The following is a 22,145-nucleotide window of genomic DNA, read 5'->3' on the forward strand; positions in this document are numbered from 1 at the left end:
TTTTTTTTTTTTTTTTTTTTTTTTTTTTTTTTTTTTTTTTTTTTTTTGAGACAGAGTCTTGCTCTGTTGCCAGGCCAGAGTGTAGTGGTGCAATCTTGGCTCACTACAACCTCTGCCTCCCAGGTTCAAGTGACTCTCCTGCCTTGGCCTCCTGAGTAGCTGGGACTACATGCACGTGCTACCAGTCCTAGCTAATTTTTGTATTTTTAGTAGAGATGGGATTTCACCGTGTTGGCCAGACTGGTCTCAATCTCCTGACCCTGTGATCCACCCGCCTCGGCCTCCCAAAGTTCTGGGATTACAGGCGTGAGCCACGGCACCCAGCTGAAGAAAGCACTTTCTGAAGCAAGCCCTGCATAACCTGAGAATGGGTGGTCTGGGAGGAAGCCCAACTAACAGGCGGCTGTCACCGGAATAGAGAGCAGGAAGCGGGCAGGGGAGGTCCCCATTGTCACAGTCAGAAACCCAGGCTGCACACTGCCATTGATGGAGAGCTGTAGAAGGTGTGTGAAGAGAGGAGGGGTAGGACTGGTCACTCTAGGAGGAGAGGGAACACAAGGCTATAAAGGTAGAAGTCCAAATAAGAGATGACGATAAGGGATGACCAGGACCTGAGGTAGAACATGGTTGATGGGTGAGAGAGGAGGGCGTGGATTAAAGGAATTTTTAAGTCTCCTTCCTTTAAGAATTCAAGAGAAGGAATAGCAGCATTGATGACTGGCCATTGCAGGGATTGCAGGGAGAGGGGGTGTGGGTGGAGCCTGTTCTCCCTGGTTCCCTGATCCCTGTGTGGCTCTGACTGTCAGAGCCATAATGGACAGCCAACACGTATGCACCAGGAATCACTCCCAGGGATCAAGCTTGGTGAAGCAAATGGAAGCCAGCATACAGATGAAAAGAATCTTGACCGGGCGCAATGGCTCACGCCTGTAATCCCAGTACTTTGGGAGGCCGAGGCGGGTGGATCACGAGGTCAAGAGATTGAGACCATCCTGGCCAACATGGTGAAACCCCATCTCCACTAAAAACACAAAAATCAGCAGGTGTGGTGGCATGCACCTGTAGTCCCAGCTACTTGGGAGGCTGAGGCAGGAGAATCACTTGAACCCGAGAGGTGAAGTTCGCAGTGAGCCGAGATCACGCCACTGCACTCCGGCCTGGCGAAAAAGTGAGACTCCGTCTAACAACAACAACAAAAAATCTCAAGAAGGGAAAGAGAAGCCAGTGTTCAGGAATCCATAAGCTATACAAACATAAAGCTGTGGAGGGTGAAGGGGAGGAGATCATGTGGGTGACACTGGGATGTAAACGGCAGTAAAAATTAGGAATATAGGCCAGGCACAGTGGCTCATGCCTGTAAGCCTAGCACTTTGGGAGGCCGAAGCAGCCAGATCACCTGAGGTCGGGAGTTCAAGACCAGTCTGGCCAATATGGTGAAACCCCATCTCTACTAAAAATACAAAAATTAGCTGGGCATGGTGGTAGGTGGCTGTAATCCCAGCTACTTGGGAGGCTGAGGCAGGAGAACTGGGAGGCAGAGGTCACAGTGAGCCGAGATTACACCACTACAGCCCAGCCTGGGCAACAGAGGACATCTTCGTCTCAAAAAAAAAGAAAAGAAAAGAAAAACTGTCACCATCATAAAGAAAGAAAGAGAGAAGGAAAAAAAAGAGAGAGAGGGAGGGAGGGAAAGAAGAAAGGAAGGAAGGGAGGGAGGGACAGAAGGAAGAGGAAAGGAAGGAAGGAAGGAAGGAGGGAGGGAGGGAGGAAGGAAGGAAGGAAGGAGGGAGGGAGGGAGGGAGGAAGGAAGGAAGGAAGGAAGGAGGGAAGGAAAGAAGGAATTAGGAAGACAGATCAACTCTACTAGGGCAAGAGACTGGGAGATGACCAAGGACAAGTCTTGGATTTCTTCAGCAGGAAGAGGGCCCCATATGGCAACATACAATGAAACAGGAAAAATGTTGATGGAATCTAAGGCAGAGAGTTTCAAAAGTTGAGAGCTGATTAAAACATTCAATGGGGAGAAAGACCCAATAAAATAAGAGTGAAAGCTATTCCTTGCATTAAGCATTAGAAGGCCACTGACGCCCTCAGGCAGGGCACTCTCAGTAGGGTGGTGGAAGGGGCAGCCAGGTGACCAGGAGCCCCCAGGTGGCCCCATGCCCTCTCCTACCTTCCAACCTCTGCACGTGCCGTTTCCTCTGCCCCGCATTTGCAGACCTACTCTGGATCCAGAGGATCTGCCAAACTTGGCTGCACCTCCTTCACACCTAACCGGGAAGGATGGAGGACGTGGCCGGTGGGGAACAGGTTGGGGGTGCAGAGACCAGACCTTGCTGGGTTTATTGATTCGAGTCCTAATGGGTGTACAGGGACTCCATCTTCTGCATCCAGTACAACATCCGCTCTTTTATGAATGTCAAGCACTGGCCCTGGATGAACCTGTTCTTCAAAATCAAGCCCCTGCTGAAGAGTGCAGAGGCCGAGAAGGAGATGGCCACCATGAAGGAAGATTTCCAGAAGGCCAAGGAAGAACTGGCCCGATCTGAGGCGCGCAGGAAGGAGCTGGAGGAGAAAATGGTCTCCCTGCTGCAGGAGAAGAATGACCTCCAATTGCAGGTCCAGTCTGTAAGTACCTTCTACCTGACAATGCGAGACACAGACTCTGGAGGACAAAAGGGGGAGGAACATTGAGGCCCCCATCAGGTGTCTATTCGAGAGACGGTGGTGCCACCCAGTGGCCATATGTAGTATTGCAGCACCACCCTGCTCGTAAAAGGATGCCTGGCCCCAGGATTAGCCAAAGCAGTGAGTGCCAGAAATTGTCTGCAAAGTAAATTTGCGCTCTCCCTGATTTCTCCCCGTCATCGCAGAGTTAGATATATTTTGCTGTGGGCATGAGGGATATATATGTGTCTCATATATATGCACCACACCTTTTAAAAATCAATAAAAATCAAAATAAAACGTCAAAATTAAATAACCCAATTCAAAGTAACAGGAGTAATTTTCCATATATTATTTACAAGAATATGTAAAAGGTGCATTAGGCCAGGTGTAGTGGCTCATGCCTGTAAGCCCAGCACTTTGGGAGGCTGAGGTGGGAGGATCACTTGAGCCCAGGAGTTCAAGATCAGTCTGGGTATCATGGCAAAACCCCATCTCTACAAAAAATTAGAAAACCTAGCCAGGCATGGTGGTGCATGCCTGTAGTCCCAGATACCCAGAAGGCTGAGGTGGAAGGATCACCTGAGCCCGGGGGTTGAGGCTGCAGTGAGCCGAGACCACACCACTGCACTCTAGGCTGGGCAACACAGTCAGACCAAAAAGTGCTTTAAAGATACATAGTCTTATCAAAGAAATGGGCAGTATACATGTCTCTTTCACAGAGTGAAACGATTTCTAATTTTCCCTTTTTTTTTTTTTTTGAGACTGAGTCTTGCTCTGTCACCAGGCTGGAGTGTAGTGGCATGATCTTGGCTCACTGCAACCTCCGTCTCCCGGGTTCAAGCAATTCTCCTGCCTCAGCCTCCCGAGTAGCTGGGATTACAGATGCAAGCCACCATGCCCAGCTAATTTTTGTATTTTTAGTAGAGACGAAGTTTCACCATGTTGACCAGGCTGGTCTCAATCTCTTAACTTTGTGATCTGCCCACCTCGGCCTCCCAAAGTGCTGGGGTTACAGGCATGAGCCACTGCTCCTGGCCTATAATTTCCCCTTTATAATTAACCCTCAAATACTTTTACCTTCTGTTTTATCTGCCGAACATTTTCTGCTCCCTTTTCACTTTCACCATCAGTAAAGTGAGTTATTAGGAGCACTTTCTAGTGAGTTATTAGGAGTACAGTGGGCAAGAGAACAGTTCTTGGAACCAGATAACTGGGTTTCTATCCCAGATGCTCCATGCGTGACCTCGGACGAGCTATGTATCCTCTTTGTGCTTCCACTGTCACATCTGTAAGATGGGCATAGTCACCTACTCACCTCGTCCAGCTCTTGAAGAATCAGAGCGGTTAATGCCTGTAAAATGCCTAGCACACAGCTCATGTTTATGATGTTCAGTAAACATTAGCACGGGTGCTTCCGGTCTCCTCCATACATCACCCTGCAGCGTGTATCTTAAAATACTCTCATATGGCTGGGCCCAGTGGCTCAGGCCTGTAATCCCAGCACTTTGGGAGGCCAAGGTGAGTGGATCACGAGGTCTGGAGTTCGAGACCAGTCTGACCAACATGGTGAAACCCCGTCTCTACTAAAAACACAAAAATTAGCCGGGCGTGGTTGTGTGTGCCTGTAATCCCAGCTACTCAGGAGGATGAGGTGGGAGAATTGCTTGAACCCGGGAGGCGGAGGTTGCAGTGAGCCAGGATCATGCCACTGCACTCCAGCCTGGGCAACAGAAAAGGTTCCATCTCAAAAAAATACCCAACAACAAAAAAAACTTCTCATATGGGAAGATATAGCCTAGTTATAACAGAAGTAGCTGATCTTGGTCTGTTCAAGAGACCCACTGCAGGGTCTTCTGGGACGTGGATTCAATCATGAATTCTTGGGTGTTTTTAATTATCTGTTCTGTGGTTCAAGGAGACACAGCTAAAGAGACATAGGCAGAACTTTTCCATTGAAAGGACCAGGCAAGGTGGCTTATGCCTGTAATCCCAATGCTTTGAGAAGCCAGGGCAGGAGAATTACCTGAGGTCAGGAGTTCGAGACCAGCCTGGACAACTTAGTGAGACCTTATCTCTAGAAAATAAATAAATACATGCATACATTTTTTTAAAAATTTAAAGTTAAAAGATAGTAATGTTTTGAAAATATTTTGTCAGCTTCAGATAACTGAGAGTAGATGAGTCATTTTCCAACTGGTGGTAGCAGGGAGAGTGAGATGGCCAGCTATTCAAATTTAGCAAATTTCTAGAGCCTTCATTTTTCTTTTCTTTTCTTTTTTTTTTTTTTTTTTTTTTTTTTTTGAGATGGAGTCTCGCAATGTCACCTAGGCTGGAGTGCAATGGCATTGTCTTGGCTCACTGTAACCTCTGCCTCCCAGGTTCACTCAATTCTTCTGCCTTAGCCTCCCGAGTAGCTAGGATTACAGGCATGCACCACCACACCCAGTTAATTTTTTGTATTTTTAGTTGAGACAAGGTTTCACTATGTTGGCCAGACTGGTCTCAAACTCCTGACCTCATGATCCGCCCACCTCGGCCTCCCAAAGTGCTGGGATTATAGGTGTGAGCCACTACGCCCAGCCAAAGCTTCATTCTTTAAAATGAACTTGTAACTTCATGAACTCCTCTGAAATTATTATATGTGAGGCCAGGCACAGTGGCTCGCACTTGTAGTCCCAGCACTTTGGGAGGCTGAGGCAGGAGGATCACTTGAGGCTGAAAGTTTGAGACAAGCCGGGGCAACAGATTGAGACCCCATCTCAACAATTAAAAAAAAAAAAATAGACAGGCATGGTGGCACATCCCTTGTAGTTCCAGCTACTTGGGAGGCTGAGGTGGGAGGATTGCTTGAGCACAGGAGTGTGAGGCTGCAGCGGGCCATATTCACACCACTACACTCCAGCCTGGGCTACAGACCAAACCTCATCTAAAAAGAAAAAGTGTGTATACGGGTGATACCTAAGTTTATGTACGCGTGTGTGCAGTGTGTGCACCTGTGCGTGCATGTGAGTGCATGATCCATTTCTTGGCTTAGGTGTAGATAATGGGCTTGTAGAGGGTGATGCCCTTTCTTTGTGGTGTTTTCCAAGAGGCTAATCAAAACGTAAAATGACCTGGTTCTTTCAGGAAACAGAGAATCTGATGGATGCTGAGGAACGGTGTGAAGGACTCATCAAAAGCAAGATCCAACTGGAAGCAAAAGTCAAAGAGCTGACCGAGAGACTGGAAGAGGAGGAGGAGATGAATTCTGAACTGGTTGCCAAGAAGAGGAATCTGGAAGATAAATGCTCCTCTCTCAAGAGAGACATTGATGACCTGGAGCTGACGCTGACCAAAGTTGAAAAGGAGAAGCATGCCACAGAGAACAAGGTGCGTAAACCCCAAGGACCCCGCTGTGTCTTGACCAGACCTCACTCTTTCTGTAAGGAGGAGAAAGGGTGGCCTAGAAGCCTGTCAATACAACATTGCCCGGAAATGAGACGCTGGAGTCAAGGAGAAGGGTAGTTAAGTCCCAGCAAGTTCTGTTCTCTGCCATCTTTTCTATCCCATAGGCTTTTTTTTGGAGACGGGGTCTTGTTCTGTCACCCATGCTGAATATAGTGGCGCAATGTCAGCTCACTGCAACCTCCGCCTCCCGGGTTCAAGCAATTCTCCTGCCTCAGCCTCCTGAGTAGCTGGGATTACAGGCACGTGCACCACCACGCCCAGCTAATTTTTGTATTTTTAGTAGAGATGGGGGCTTCACCATGTTGGCCAAGCTGGTCTCAAACTCCTGGCCTCAGGTGATCCACCTGCCTCGGGTTCCCCAAGTGCTGGGATTACAGGCGTGAACCACCGTGCCCGGCCCCATAGGCTCTTCCCAGCCCTCCCTGGCTGTATCACAAACTTCTAGCATTTCTTTGAAAGGAAGGACTGTTTCATATTCCTCTTCATTTTCCATAGCACCAAGCACAGGGATCGCAAACATGAAAGCCTACAGGGGCCAGACAGATAGTGAAGGAGGCAGAAGACTGGATAACACCAAGGACTGGCTGTCAGAAGGGTATACCGGTGGGACGGACGCTGAGGCAGCCTTTGGGAAAGTCATTTGGAATTACTTAGTCAAATTAAGAATCCAGATAACCGATGACCCAGTAATCTGTTCCTGGGTGTACAGATCAAGGAATTATTCCACCTGTCCACAAGGGGACTTGTCCTAGGGTGTTTGCAGTGGCATTGCTTGTGGGAGACAGCTGGAGGCAGTGCCAGGGTCCACCACGGGGAAAACAGAGAGGTAAAATGTAGTACATAGGCTGGGCGTGGTCGTTCATGCCTGTAATCCCAACACTTTGGGAGGCTGAGGCGGGTGGATCGTGAGGTCAGAGGTTCAAGACCAGCCTGGCCAAGAGGGTGAAAGCCCGTCTTTACAAAAATACAAAAATTAGCCAGGGGTGGTGGAGTGTGCCTGTAATTCCAGCTACTCAGGAGGCTGAGGCAGAGAATTGCTTGAACCCAGGAGGTGGAGATTGCGGTGAGCCAAGATTGTGCCACTGCACTCCAGCCTGGGTGACTAAAAAAAAAAAAAAAAAAAAAATTTAGTAGATACACACCAGGGATGGGTTATACACAGCAATTATTAACCCCCTAGTGCTAGGAAAATGTAAGAAAATGAAATATGCAGCATGATAGCATTTATGTAGACAACAATCATATGCACACAATACAACAACATATATTTGAACAAAAATATGCAGTCACTGACATGATTCATATCATAATGGGTTGCCCGTGAGGTGGGCTAAGGGATGCGAACTGCTGAGTGTAAGATGACAGTGGCAGTTGACACTCAGAGTCAGTGCTGGATAGACACTGGGACTAATGGAAAGAGACACTCGGGAATGCTGGGGACTGTGGCAAACTGAGGAGCTCTTGCCCCGTTCACAGATGGCAGCCGTGACTCAGCCCCAGCCAACTGTTGTTGGGGAGAATGGGAATCCAGCATTGTCAGAGTTTCTGGTTTTCCATGAGAAGCCAGAAATCCAAGTTTTATGTGAAATTTCATCTTTTTTCAATGTTTATAACATTTTAAAAACTGTAAACTACTATGTAGACTAAAGAAAATATGGCCAGAAGGGCCAGGTGTGGGGGCTCATGCCTGTAATCCCAGCACTTTGGGAGGCCGAGGAGGGCAGATCACGGGATCAAGAGATGGCGACCACCCTGGCCAACATGGTGAAACCCCGTCTCTACTAAAAATACAAAACTTAGCTGGCCATGGCGGCGTGCGCCTGTCATCCCAGCCTTGGGAGGCTGAGGCAGGGAGACTTGCTTGAATCTGGGAGGCAGAGGTTGTAGTGAGCCAAGATCTCACCACTGCCCTCCAGCCTGGGCAACAGAGTGAGACTCTGTCTCAAAAAAAAAAAAAAGAAAAGAAAAAGAAAAAGAAAAGAAAATATGGCCAGATTCAGTCCATAGATTAGGAGTTAGCAACTGCTGATCTGGAAACCGGTTGGACATGGAAGAAGTTTCCACTTAATGCCTCCAAGCCCCATGTTTGGTGCCTGCCTCCTGCTTGCTGATAACACAGCACTCCCGCTGTGAATCTTGCACAGCACTTCGCGTCTCTCCCTCCCCGCCTGCCTCATTCTAAATCCTAATCAGCCAACCTAACAAACACATTTCCACAGGCATATTATGAGCGAATATAGATTGATATGTTACCCTTCAAAGGTAGCACTTTTGCATTTTAACACTGCCCTTCCTTGTAAAATATAATGCCCTCCTTAAAGGAATAATTCTAATGGGAGAGAGTTTGAGGCACTGTGATAGACCATAAAGGAAGATAAAGAATGGAGAGGTTGTCAATTCCAGGAGGTAAAATAGTAGTCGCCAAAAAGAAAAAGAGGGAAAATGAACAAAGAAGCAACAGCTTTTGTTGGTGGAAGCTTCCGGCTTAATCGTTTCGATATTAAATTGGTATTGATATTATTCTAGGTAAAGAATCTTTCTGAAGAAATGACAGCACTTGAAGAAAACATTTCCAAATTGACCAAAGAAAAGAAATCTCTGCAGGAAGCCCATCAGCAAACACTGGATGATCTTCAGGTTGAAGAAGATAAAGTCAATGGTCTAATCAAAATCAATACCAAGCTCGAACAGCAAACAGATGATGTGAGGATATTTTACTACGATGCTTTAGTATTTATTGCTTGTAAAACACAGGGAAGAGACGGTCTAACTAGAATGCAGGGCTTGAGAGGTCAGACTCTGGAATCAGCCCCACCCTGACCCTGAAGGAGTCTGGGGTACTGAGCAAGCTGCTCATCCTTGCAAAGGCTCAGTTCATGCCTTGTGAAATGGCGATGGAAATAGCTCCATCTCAGAGGGTTTTCACAGAAAGCTCAGAGTGTTCAGTAAAACACGGCTGCTAAGATTGTCATCTTCATCATCGTTATTATTAGCATCCGCTTGTAGGTCCTTTGGGTTGCAAAGCCTCCGATCCTGTTGTAACGTTATTAAAGATGGTTCCATCTGTGACCATGAAAATGACTATTTCCACCCCGTCACATTACATTATTGTTCTTAGAGATGTAAGAGCCAAGTCTGAAGTGTTCAGGTTTTACTCACTGTTGTGGCTAGAGATTATTTTCTAGATATTTTTAATTTTTCTGAGCCCAGGGTGGGCATGCTCCTCCTCTACACCCATTCCCTGTTCGATGTGTGCGTGTGTGTGCGTGCACACACAAATTCCTTGCCCCCCATGGTTTCATGATGCATGTGAGCAGGGAAGGCATGACGGGGTACAGCATAGACCTTCACAGTGCTGTGCATAGAAGCCCCCATTAAGAGTGTGCTCCTATGGGTTCCATACCCCTACAGGGAACATGGTCTGGGCCAGGCCAAGTGGCAAGCAGCTGAGAGAGGCATCAGGAAGCCCCTGAGGGATCCAGCCGCGCCCTGGGTAGCCTTTTCTGGTAGACAGAAGATAGGGGATCTAGAGGCAAGATTTGCTTCCTCCTGGGGCGAGAGGCTTGCAGCCAGCACCCTCCAGGAGCCCCAGGAAGTTCCAGGCCATGTGTCCGGCTGCACCAGATAAAAGGTGCAAACACTTCCCCGGCAGGGGCTTAATTTTCTACCGGTGTGTTTTCTCAGCTTGAGGGTTCCTTAGAGCAGGAGAAGAAACTGCGGGCAGACCTGGAAAGGATGAAGAGGAAGCTGGAAGGAGACCTGAAAATGACCCAGGAATCTATTATGGATCTAGAAAATGACAAGCAGCAAATAGAAGAGAAATTGAAAAAGTAGGTATTTCATTTGCTACCTCCGTGTCTGAGCCTAAAAGCCAACTTTCACCCTTCTCCAAGAGGCTTGTATTTCATGCTCTTTTTAAAAATCTATTTGCAGGAAGGAGTTTGAAATCAGTCAGTTACAAGCCAAAATAGATGATGAACAAGTCCACAGTTTGCAGTTTCAAAAGAAGATTAAAGAGTTGCAGGTGAAGGCATCAAAATCTTCCCGATCACAACAATGCCTTTGCAAGATCGCCCCTCCTTGCTCTTTCCCCCTTGTTTCTTTAGCTTCTTTCTTTCCTTCTGCTAAAGCTAGAGGTGTCCTGTCCTTTTATTTTTTGAAAATAATATTTAAATATCCTAAGTAACCCATAAACATGCTTCCTTGCAAACGTTCAAAATATGCCCAGTGAAGCTAAATATTACTGATAAGGGTGCTTTGACCACCGCCCGTAAGCCCAGGGTCCTCCCCATCTTCTCAGAAGTAATTACCAGTTTCCACTGGATGTGCATCCTTCTGCATCTCTTGCTATGTGTTTTTGTACACATTTAAGACCCCCAAAAATATATAGTACACATGCAGAAAAGGTTCTTATTTCTTTATAGTCTTAGCATAAATATCATACTGAGAGTATCACTCTGCAACTTGTTCCTTTCTTTCTTTTTTTTCTTTTTTTTTTGAGATGGAATCTCGCTCTGTTGCCCAGGCTGGAGTACAGTGGCACGATCTCGGCTCATTGCAACCTCCACCTTTCAGGTTCAAGCCAGTCTTCTGCCTCAGCCTCCTGAGTAGCTGGGACTACAGGCGCATGCTACCACACCTGACTAATTTTTGTATTTTTAGTACACACGGGGTTTCACCATATTTTCCAGGCTGGTCTCGAACTCCTGACCTCATGATCCACCCACCTCGGCCTCCCAAAGTGCTGGGATTACAGGTGTGAGCCACCGCACCCGGCCTATTTGCTCCTTTCTTTTGGCAACATGATCTGCAGAGCCATCCATGGTAGATGTGGATCAGTGTCTACCTGCTTCACAGACTTCTAGAGCAAGTCTCCATCACGATTGATTGGAGCATTCCCTTATTCGTGGACACTTAGGTTGTTTCCAAGTTTTTTCACCAATTTAATATTATATTGTATTTTCTGTTGTTGTTGTTTTTTGAGGCGGAGTCTTGCTCTGTTGCCCAGACTGGAATGCAATGGAGCAGTCTCCACTCACTGCAACCTCCTGGGTTCAAGTGATTCTCCTGCCTCAGCCTCCCAAGTAGCTGGCACTACAGGTGCCCGCCACCACACCTGGCTAATTTTTGTATTTTTAGTAGAGGTGGGGTTTCATCATATTGGCCAGGCTGGTTTCAAACCCCTGACCTCAAATGATCCACCCGCCTCGTGCTGCCTACCCACAATTCCTCACCACCCAGCCCCTCCCAAAGGGGGCTGCTCCCTCCTCTACCATAACATTCCTGATAGAGTGATCCTTTCAGGCCCGCATAGAAGAGCTGGAGGAGGAAATTGAAGCAGAACACACACTCAGAGCCAAGATTGAGAAGCAGCGCTCAGATCTGGCCAGGGAGCTGGAGGAGATCAGCGAGAGGCTGGAAGAAGCCAGTGGGGCCACTTCAGCCCAGATTGAGATGAACAAGAAGCGGGAGGCTGAGTTCCAGAAAATGCGCAGGGACCTGGAGGAGGCCACCCTACAGCATGAAGCCACGGCGGCCACGCTGAGGAAGAAGCACGCAGATAGTGTGGCCGAGCTTGGGGAGCAGATTGACAACCTGCAGCGGGTGAAGCAGAAGCTGGAGAAGGAGAAGAGCGAGTTGAAGATGGAGATCGATGACATGGCCAGCAACATCGAGGCTATCTCCAAGTCGAAGGTACCTGATGGACTGACCGACCCTTCTGCTCTTGGAAAATGCAAGGCAGCTGTGGTCACCTGCCCCCAGCACGTTTGAACATACCCTCCAAATGCACTGCATGTTCTACACTGAAACCCTCTTCCCTATTTCTGCCTGTTTCCAATTCCTCACATTTACTCATGTCCTTTTTCTTAGCCATTTGGGCTGCTGTAACACAGTATTTTAGACTGGGTAATTTATAAACAACAGAAATATATCACTCACAATTTTGGACGTTGGGAAGTCCAAGATCAAAGTGCCAGCAAATTCGGTGTCTGGTGAAGGCCTGTTCCTCACAGGTGGTGCGTTCTCATTGCGTCATAATGTGGCAGAAGGGGTGAACATGTTCTCCCAGGCCTCTGTTATTAGGGCACTAATCTCATTCATAAAGGTTCCACCCCCGTGACCTAATCACCACCCAAAAGCCCCACCTCCCAGCACCACTGCACTAGAAATTACAAATATTGGGGTTAAGATCATTTGATTCAAGCACAATTGAATGATCTGGCACCACTGTTTTGCTCTTGTTGCCCAGGCTGGAGTGCAACGGTGTCATCTCAGCTCACTGCCACCTCTGCCTCCCGGGTTCAAGCGATTCCCCTGCCTCAGCCTCCTGAGTAGCTGGGATTACAGGTGCACGCCACCATGCCCGGCTAATTTTTGTATTTTTAGTAGAGACAGGGTTTCACCATGTCGGCCAGGCTGGTCTTGAACTCCTGGCCTCAGGTGATCCACCCACCTCGGCCTCCCAAAGTGTTGGGATTACAGGCGTGAGCCACTGTGCCTGGCTGATTGGGGCTCTTAAAGAGAAAGTATACAAACTTACGAAAATTAGGCATGAAACTTAATATCGATAATGAGACAAAAAAGTCGCAGATTACCTTGAAGACTCAAGTTCTTTTCCCCTGAGGCCTCTTTGGGCCATTTGCCAGAAATGTCTTCTCGAATATATTCTGCTTGTGATGGTTCCTTTTCCCTACCTTCAACCTTCTGCAGCTCCCAGACCCTCTGGGGCCCGTGCAAATACGGGCCTTGAAACTTATTTCACGAGCTTCATAGCGAACCCACCTCTGCACCTGACCTCAAAGCAAAGCATTCCTCGTGGAGCCTGTGTATTCCTTCATTTAACAGCTACCCTCCTTACAGGGTGCCCTGAGATGTACTAGGAGTTGTTTGGCTGGGCTGGGAGAAGCAGTGGTGACCCTAGAAGTGGGGCTGTGGGCCTCTCACAGCGGGTTTCCCAGAAGGTCAGGGCATCTGTCCAGAAAAGGGAGGGAGCTATGGATCAGAGAACAGAGTGGTCTCTACAGCGCCCCTTGCGGTCACTGTTTAGGGTCTGCGTCCGCACTGCCCAGTGCCGCCTCCTTTGCTTCTTCACTTTCGGACTGCATCCTCTGGCTCCGGGTGATGACTCTTTTTCTCCTTCTTTCCTGCTTTCCCATTTGTTTGCCCCTTTTCCTTTTCTTGGTTTCCTTCCTTCCTCTAAGAAATTGGGTCTGAATAGGCTCCCCTCCCACATCTCTCTCTCAGTGAGCCAGGCCAGCCTGCAGGGGTAGCTGGGTGGGAAGAACCTCCAGCATCCCCTACGCACTGTGACTATAAACAACCCCCCTGCAGCCTCCCTCTCTCCAGAATTGCCTTATGCTGCTCTCTGTTCTCAAGAGAGAATTTCGCATCCAGGGGAGCCAGCACTTCATGTTTCTTTACGCCTTTTCAGCTGTCCCCTTTGATGGGTCTCCTTGCAAGTCACCATCGCGTTTCAACTCTCCCAGCTTTGATTCTCCCATGCTTGTGCGTCATCTCCTCAAAGAGACCCTAAGCTCCTCCAGGACTCCCTTGGAATCAGTATCCCTGCTCCTTCCACTGCCATCTCATCCCTCCCACTCTAAGGGAAAACATATGCTCAATACATTTTATTTTCTATTTTACGGAGCAGCAGGAGCAGAGAAAGGGCAATACACACAAGGGTTTTGAACAAACTTCACAAGAATCCAGGCCAACTGGAGGCTGGGAAAGTGAATCCCTTCTTACCACCTCCATCATAGGGAACCTTTTGTGCTGTTGAATGAAACGCTTAACAGTCATTTGAATACGCTGCTTGCAAATATTCACATGCTTGGCATTGCTTGTAAGTATTCATGAATTACTTATATTACAAGAGGATCCCAAGGATGCACTTTAAAGTGGAATCTTCTTGGCCAGGCATGGTGGCTTACGCCTGTAATCCCAGCACTTTGGGAGGCTGAGCCAGGCAGATCAACAGGTCAGGAGATCGAGACCATTCTGGCTAACATGGTGAAACACTGTCTCTACTAAAAATACAAAAAAAAAAAAAATTAACTGGGCATGGTGGCGGGTGCCTGTAGTCCCTGCTACTCTGGAGGCTGAGGCAAGAGAATCTCTTGAACCTGGGAGACAGAGGCTGCAGTGAGCTGAGATTGCACCACTGCACTACAGCCTGGCAACAGAGCTAGACTCCATCCAAAAAAACAAAATAAAACAAAAGAAGTGGAATCTTCTCAAAGATTTGTTTACAAATCATTAAATACTTATCTACCAAAAGCTGATGTTCCAAGCAATTGGTGATTGAGCTGCATTCACAAATCTGAAATGATGATGATGATTTTTTTTTTTTTTTTTTGAGACGGTTCACTCTGTTGCCCAGGCTGGAGTACAATGCACGATCTCTGCTCACTGCAACCTCCACCGCCCTAGTTGAAGCGATTCTCCTGCTTCAGCCTCCCAAGTAGCTGGGATTACAGGTGCCCGCCACCACACCCAGCTAATTTTTGTATTTTTAGTAGAGATGGGGTTTCTCCATGTTGGCCAGGCTGGTTTCAAACTCCTGACCTCAGGTGTTCCACTCACCTCAGCCTCCCAAAGTGCTGGGATTATAGGCATGAGCCATTGCACCCAGCCAATTACGATTTTTTTTAAAACTTTTTTTTTGTTCTGTATTTTTATCTTTATTTTACCTGACAAGAAGCTAAATGATCACACTGTTCAGTTCAATGCTGGGCACTAGGAATCCATTTTTTCCCCACTCATGCTGACTTTTCATTTTTTAAAGAGTAACATAGAAAGAACGTGCCGGACGGTAGAAGACCAATTTAATGAAATCAAAGCCAAGGACGAGCAACAGACACAGTTGATCCATGAACTGAACATGCAGAAAGCAAGACTGCAGACCCAAAATGGTGAGAATGGGCAGGGCTCTGGGTGCAGCTGGGGCATGGGAGAGAGTGGCCAGTAACACTGACTTGGGGGCCACATCTGTTTGGTAGGGGAGCTGAGCCACCAAGTGGAAGAGAAGGAGTCTCTGATTTCACAGCTGACCAAAAGCAAGCAGGCCCTCACCCAGCAGCTGGAGGAGCTTAAGAGGCAACTGGAAGAAGAAACCAAGGTAAAGACGTAGAGTCAGATTGAACCTGAGAAGCCAGGGGGTACGACCACTTCACGCCTGAAGCTGGTCCGGAGCAGTGGTATGTCAAGAAACCTGTTGCTTCTCCTCTCTGCTTTGGAGCATGGTGGGAACCTGTTCCTTAAGGCTAGAGGACCTTGGCATTGGATCTCCTTCGTCGGGGATAGAGAACCATACCATGGTGTTCCGTCCCCTGGGCTCCTCTGTCCCCTACAGAGTAATCTGGGAAACTCCCCTCTCCAGCCAAGGGCACCTCCTCCCCATCACTGCACGCGCTTGACCATTCTTCCCAGCAATTCGTCCCCGCCACTTGAAATTCCCTCCTGTTCGTTCTTCATTATTCCTGCTGTGTCACCTCCTATAGCACCTGATTTTAAGCTCCCTTCCCCCAAAAACGGGAGCATGGTTTTGGGAGCACCCTTGAGACATTTGCATAAACATGAACATCATCACCTTCTTGACTTCAGTATCTAGATGTTGTGTTTATAATACGTGTCTCCCCAGAGATCTGTAAACTCCTGGAGGGCAAGAATGGTCTGTCCCCATTGTACCTTCTGTGACCAGTAGAACAGTGCACACAGTAGGTGCTTGTTCCTGCCAATGCGTATTCCAGTATCAGAATAGGGGTCCAAGAGTTCAAAAAAACTGCATAAGTGAAATTCTGAGGTTGCTGTACACTGGCTAAGACTTACAGGGCAATCTTTTGGAATTTTCCCAAGCTCCACCATTCTCTTCTGAAAAAAGACAAGCGCCATATTTGTCTCCCTTCTTTCCATTCTCTGGTAAAGACTTTGGTAGATGAGGGGGCAGGGGGAAGTGGTGAGAACCCAAGCCTGAACCAGTAGGAGTGGGGCTGTCCTTCGGCCAGGATACAGCAACAGCTGTTTTCCTTCTTAGGCAAAGTTTGTCCTTTATTGCATTTTTATTTATTTTGTTATTATTATTTTTGAGATGGAGTCTTACTCTTGTCACCCAGGCTGGAGTGCAGTGGCATGATCTCAGCTCACTGCAACCTCTGCCTCTGGGGTTCAAGCAATTCTCCTGCCTCAGCCTCTCAAGCAGCTGGGATTACAGGCATGTGCCACCACACCAGCTAATTTTGTCATTTAGTAGAGATGGGGTTTCACCATGTTGGTCGGGCTGATCTCGAACTCACAACCTTAGGTGATCCACCCGCCTCGGCCTCCCAAAGTGTTGGGGTTACAGGCGTTTGAGCCACTGTGCCCAGCCTGCATTTTTAAAAAGATGAAAATGTACAAATTACTGAAGTGGGATGACAGAACTCTCTCTTTGATGGTGGCACCAGAGGGCATTTTGTGGCCATTATAGTCAGAGCTAAACTGTTGCCTTTACATCCCTCCACATGGGAGGGAGTGAGGGACAGAGGCCTCTAGGCATGTCTTCTCCGCCTAGGAAGAGGAAGTTGAGCCGTGGAATCAGTGAAGCTCACATCAGCAGTCCCCAGTGTGGGGACATAGCTCACTGGTGACATCAAAAGATGCTTTCAGGCTTCTCCTGATCACAGCAGTCCATACCCTTGTATCCAGTAGTAAGAAAATTATTCCCTTTTTAATTGTTCCAATCCTTCTGATTATATCAAGGAAAAGGCCTCCTTGTGAACCACACTTCCTTAGCATTTGCTTATTTACTGTATTAAGAAATAGAGGGTAGACCCCAGGCACGGAGTCCTAGCAGGTAACAGTACCTAGCTAGACGTGGTAACTGCTTTAGTTCCACTGCACTTATTCTTATGGTTACCTTCTGCTTATGGCAAATGTCAATGGTTTTCCACTTACTGTCCTGTTACAGTTTACTCTTTTGTTAAATATACGTAAATATAATTAAGGAATCCACTTGAAAAGAAATTAAATAAACCAGGTGATATGCCGACATGGCAAAATTGGTGAAGACAGCATAGGGATAATTCAAGTTGGGGAAAAGATATTTACATGAAAATAAACACTTGAATGTGGAAAAGGGTCAAATGTTTTTGCGATTTGTTACCACTGTCATTGCCAGGCCAAGAACGCCCTGGCGCATGCCCTGCAGTCCTCCCGCCATGACTGCGACCTGCTGCGGGAACAGTATGAGGAGGAGCAGGAAGGCAAAGTGGAGCTGCAGAGGGCGCTGTCCAAGGCCAACACTGAGGTTGCCCAGTGGAGGACCAAATATGAGACAGACGCCATCCAGCGCACCGAGGAGCTGGAGGAGGCCAAGTATGGGCTCCAGGGTTGCAATAGCAGAGGGGACCTGAGGACACAAGCCAAGGGAGCAGGAGTCTTTGTATCTTGAGAGAGTCTCTCTTCCCTGCCATGCCTTGGTGGTGTCCGAAACATTCCGATTGGGCCCCCCACCCACTGGTGCTCTCCCTGTCCTTCTTCTCGGGAATCGTCCATTCCACCCAGCACCCCAGGGGGCTCCTTAGGAACCTGCTTTGCCACCAAGCATTTTGGGAATCTCCTGGTGACACTCGGATCCCCTCCACTCACCAAATCCCAGGTCTCGGTCTCATCAAACACCGGTTCCTTCCATGCTGTTCATTTATCTTCCCATCTGATAGTTACCTTCTGAAATAGTCCACCTTTGCCAAGGGGAAAAAAAATAGTAAATCTGGTTGTCTTAGGAAAAAGCTGGCCCAGAGGCTTCAGGAAGCAGAGGAGAACACGGAGACGGCGAACTCCAAATGCGCATCCTTGGAGAAAACCAAGCAGAGGCTCCAGGGAGAGGTGGACGACCTGATGCGGGACCTGGAGCGCTCCCACACAGCCTGTGCCACACTGGACAAGAAGCAGAGGAACTTTGACAAGGTCCTGCCCCAGCCGCTTTCTTTGTGACGACAGCATGGGGATCATTCAAGTTGGGGAAACACTATTTAAATGAAAATACCTGGATTTGGAAAGGGTCAAATGTTTGACAGCGGCAGTGGTGAAAGCAACAGTTTCACACTTAGATGTGTGAGCCGCCTGCACATCCTAGAAGGCCCCCAGTTGAAACAGCATTTCCCAGTTCAGGGGACTTGGGGTGTCTCTTGACTATTGTGACAGTCGCTCTAAAGGCCATTTTTTGTTTATTTGAGACAGAGTCTCACTCTGTCGCAGTGGCACGATCTCAGCTCACTGCAACCTCTGCCTCCTGGGCTCAAGCGATTCTCCTGCGTCAGCCTCCCGAGTAGCTGGGACTACAGGCATGCGCCACCATGCCCAGCTAATTTTTGTACTTTTAGTAGAGACAGGGTTTCACCATGTTGGCCAGGATGGTCTCAATCTCTTGACCTCGTGATCCACCCACCTCAGCCTCCCAAAGTGCTGGGATTACAGGCATGAGCCACTGTGCCCAGCCCAGCAATTTTATTTTTAGTGAAAGCTAATTCAGTTCCATTGAGATCATAATGTCTGTGAGAATGCAGCAGAGGACCTGCAAGAATATCACAGTTTGGGGTCCCTGATCTGGAACAGTGCTCCTCCTCTTTCTTCAGTCCCTAAGGATGGAAGGGTAAAACCTTGGTTTTACTGACGGCCCTTGTTTGCATGAACTCTTCCAAGTCACCCAGGCTTTCTGCTTCTCCCATGTCTCTTTGTCATCTCCCAGGTCCTTGCAGAGTGGAAGCAGAAGCTGGATGAAAGCCAGGCTGAGTTGGAAGCTGCTCAGAAGGAGTCCAGGTCACTCAGTACTGAACTCTTTAAGATGAGGAATGCCTATGAGGAGGTGGTGGACCAGTTAGAGACGCTGAGGCGGGAGAACAAAAATCTACAAGGTGAGCTTTCTCCACCACCGGTGTGTGACGCATCCCCCTCTCCTCCTGCCCGCTCCTTCCCCATGTGGCCAAAGCCATCTCCAGACGCCTCCTTCCCACTGCCCCACACGATCCTCACCCACCATGCCTCACATTTACTCAGTTTGCCCCAAGGCCCAAACCTTTTTCATGTAAGGCATGGCCACAGCTAAGTCTCATTTTTGAGAACTGAAGCACAACAGGTTGCTGAGCCCACTGCTCTGTTAGACCCCTCAGTGATTCTGTCTCTAAGTGGCTTTGCATTCTTGGGCATGCCACTGAATCTCTTAGGACCTCAGACTTCTGATCTATAAAACCGGGAGGCCACACCCAACACTTTCCAAAGCCCCTTCTGGTTCTGCAGACTATGATTCTATGCATTTCCCCCCACAATTGTTTTGTCTGGTCTTCTCTATGACCGTTTTATATAGAGCACTTTTGACGTTTTAAGTTTCTATTCTTCATTTGTTCCCGTCTGCCTAGCGCAGGTTAGGCAACACATCCCTGTCTTGCCGACACCTCCTCTGAAAGGCTTCCCTGTATTCTCTCCTGTATAAATGTCATGAATGAATCCCCAATCCCTAAATTGCCTGGCAAATGCCTATACCATAAACTGGAGCCTGTTGAAGCAGCCTAAATCGAGCCTGTCCTTTGCAGAAGAGATTTCTGACTTAACTGAGCAGATTGCAGAAACTGGCAAGAATCTTCAGGAAGTGGAAAAGACCAAGAAGCTGGTGGAGCAGGAAAAGTCAGATCTGCAGGTTGCCTTAGAAGAAGTGGAGGCAAGTGTCTGGGACCTGACCTTCGGAAAGTCAGGAGGACGGGAAACTGAAAGGGGCTGCCCTTCCCCACCCCATGGGGCCCTTTGTGCCAGGAGGCCCTGCATCTCCACTGGGAAGAACATTCAGCCATCCCAGGGGCTGAAACATTTATGGGCTGCCACCTTATCTCCTGGGTGTCCTCTAGCACATTTCCCTGTTCAAAAATAAATAAATGTGTTCATTATGTCTTCAATGTCTTCCTCTCAGGAAGCAGAAAATCAATCATGTAACATCCTGAGAGCAGCGGAGAATCTCTCAGTCACCTTTAACATAGAGGCACAGACACATCTCTGGCTATCAAGAATCCTGTATAATCAAAACACACCTAAAGTTTCCTGATGCCGTCATTGGTTGTGACCAGGATGATTGGTTGTTTCTAGGGAAACACGAACCAACACAGGATGACAGGAGAGCAATTGTCCTGTCATTGTAGAGACTAGGTTGACTCCTGATTTATGGTCACTATTAAAATAGATACCCTCAATAAATTTTTCACTAATTAGAAAGATACTCTATCTCAAGTCATAGGATAATTTGGTCATGAGAGATGCAAAGATTTAGTCCCAGTTTCGTCACTCTGAGGGATGCTTGGGAGCAAGCCAAATACTCAGACCACTCAGTATTGTTCTCTTCATCTATAAAATGGTTATAAGAATACGTATTTGCAGCCAGGCGTGGTGGCTCACATCTGTAATCCTAGCACTTTGGGAGGTCGAGGCGGGCAGATTACCTGGAAGGTCAGGAGTTTGAGACCAGTCTAAACAACATGGTGAAACCCCATCTCTACTAAAAATACAAAAATTAGCCAGGTGCAGTGGTGGGGGTCTGTAATCCCAACTACTGGAGAGGCTGAGGCAGGAGAATCTTCTGAACCCAGGAGTTGGAGGTTGTAGTGAGCCGAGATCGTGCCACTGGAGACTCTGTCTCAAAAAAAAAAAAAAAAAAATCCTATTTGGGCCAGGCACGATGGCTCACACCTGTAATCCCAACACTTTAGGAGGCCAAGAAGAGAGGATCACTTTGAGCCCAGGAGTTCAGAACCAGCCTGGGCAACATAGTCAGACCCTGTCTCTACCACCCAAAAAAATTAAATTTAAATTTTTTTAAAAAAGAATACCTGTTTGATCGTATGGGGATGAAAATACCCATTCAAGAAAGTGGCCTTCCACGATACTCCCAGTCACTCCTTTGCTTTCGTCAGGGTTCCTTGGAACACGAGGAGAGCAAGATCTTGCGCGTGCAGCTAGAGCTGAGCCAGGTGAAATCCGAGCTAGACCGCAAGGTCACTGAGAAGGATGAAGAAATTGAGCAGTTAAAAAGAAACAGCCAGCGGGCAACGGAGGCCATGCAGAGCGTGCTGGACGCTGAAATCCGCAGCCGGAACGACGCCCTGAGACTGAAGAAGAAGATGGAGGGAGATCTCAATGAGATGGAGATTCAGCTGGGCCACTCCAACCGCCAGGTGGCAGAGACCCAGAAACACCTGCGCGCGGTCCAGGGCCAGCTCAAGGTGAGCGTGGCGGCCGTCTCTGTGTACCTGGACGGGCCCCAGCCTGCCAGGCGGCTCTGACTTCACTCTGGGTCTCCCCTGCAGGACTCCCAGCTGCACCTGGATGACGCCCTGAGGAGCAATGAGGACCTCAAAGAGCAGCTGGCCATCGTGGAGCGCAGGAATGGGCTCCTGCTGGAGGAGCTGGAGGAAATGAAGGTGGCCCTGGAGCAGACGGAGCGGACCCGCAGGCTGTCGGAGCAGGAGCTGCTGGATGCCAGCGACCGCGTGCAGCTCCTGCACTCCCAGGTGCGCCCGCCCTCACCCCTCCACTGAAGGTCCTCCCTGGGGCAGGTAGCACCTCCTGCACCCCTAGCTGCTTCCGCTGGCTCAGGGCCCACGCCGTTGGAAGGAGCACCCGGTTCCTCCCAGACTAGTTGTCAAGACCAGGTTTCTTTAAGCTTGGTTCTGGGAATAACTGACTCTTGATTGGCAGATTTCTGAGCTTTCTCTCATCCAAACATTAAAGATGAAACGTGCTGCATATGGTGAGGAAATCAGAGCAATGAAGGATTAATTACTGCACAGAGCACCTGGAAGTACTATTTAAGTGGAAACCTTAGAATATTAAGATTTTATTTCAAAATAATTATTTTTGACCCAGCTCAGTGCCACACCTATAATCCCAGCACATTGGGAGGCCGAGGTGGGAGGTTCACTTAAGCCCAGGAGTTGAGGCTGCAATGAACTATGATCACACCACTGTACTCCAGCCTGGGCAACAGAGGGAGACCCTGCCTCAAAAAAAAA

At 48.2% G+C, this 22,145-nt stretch overlaps 1 protein-coding gene across 1 annotated transcript in view; it reads left to right on the plus strand.

Annotated features, from left to right (window-relative positions):
* Positions 1 to 22,145, plus strand: part of LOC116553117 (myosin-13) — a 69,922-nt gene that overhangs the window by 39,427 nt on the left and 8,350 nt on the right. Inside the window, exons 22-35 of the mRNA XM_032280276.1 lie at positions 2,373 to 2,628; positions 5,797 to 6,039; positions 8,644 to 8,820; positions 9,802 to 9,947; positions 10,051 to 10,141; positions 11,422 to 11,811; positions 14,903 to 15,029; positions 15,117 to 15,235; positions 17,273 to 17,469; positions 17,877 to 18,060; positions 18,842 to 19,007; positions 19,683 to 19,807; positions 21,048 to 21,356; positions 21,441 to 21,644. Coding sequence (XP_032136167.1) covers positions 2,373 to 2,628; positions 5,797 to 6,039; positions 8,644 to 8,820; positions 9,802 to 9,947; positions 10,051 to 10,141; positions 11,422 to 11,811; positions 14,903 to 15,029; positions 15,117 to 15,235; positions 17,273 to 17,469; positions 17,877 to 18,060; positions 18,842 to 19,007; positions 19,683 to 19,807; positions 21,048 to 21,356; positions 21,441 to 21,644 — 2,734 coding nt within the window. The remainder of the gene's footprint in view (positions 1 to 2,372; positions 2,629 to 5,796; positions 6,040 to 8,643; positions 8,821 to 9,801; positions 9,948 to 10,050; positions 10,142 to 11,421; positions 11,812 to 14,902; positions 15,030 to 15,116; positions 15,236 to 17,272; positions 17,470 to 17,876; positions 18,061 to 18,841; positions 19,008 to 19,682; positions 19,808 to 21,047; positions 21,357 to 21,440; positions 21,645 to 22,145) is intronic.

This window comes from Sapajus apella, unplaced genomic scaffold (genome assembly GCF_009761245.1).
Source record: "Sapajus apella isolate SASKATOON/1434 unplaced genomic scaffold, GSC_monkey_1.0 scaffold12, whole genome shotgun sequence".
NCBI lineage: Eukaryota > Metazoa > Chordata > Mammalia > Primates > Cebidae > Sapajus > Sapajus apella.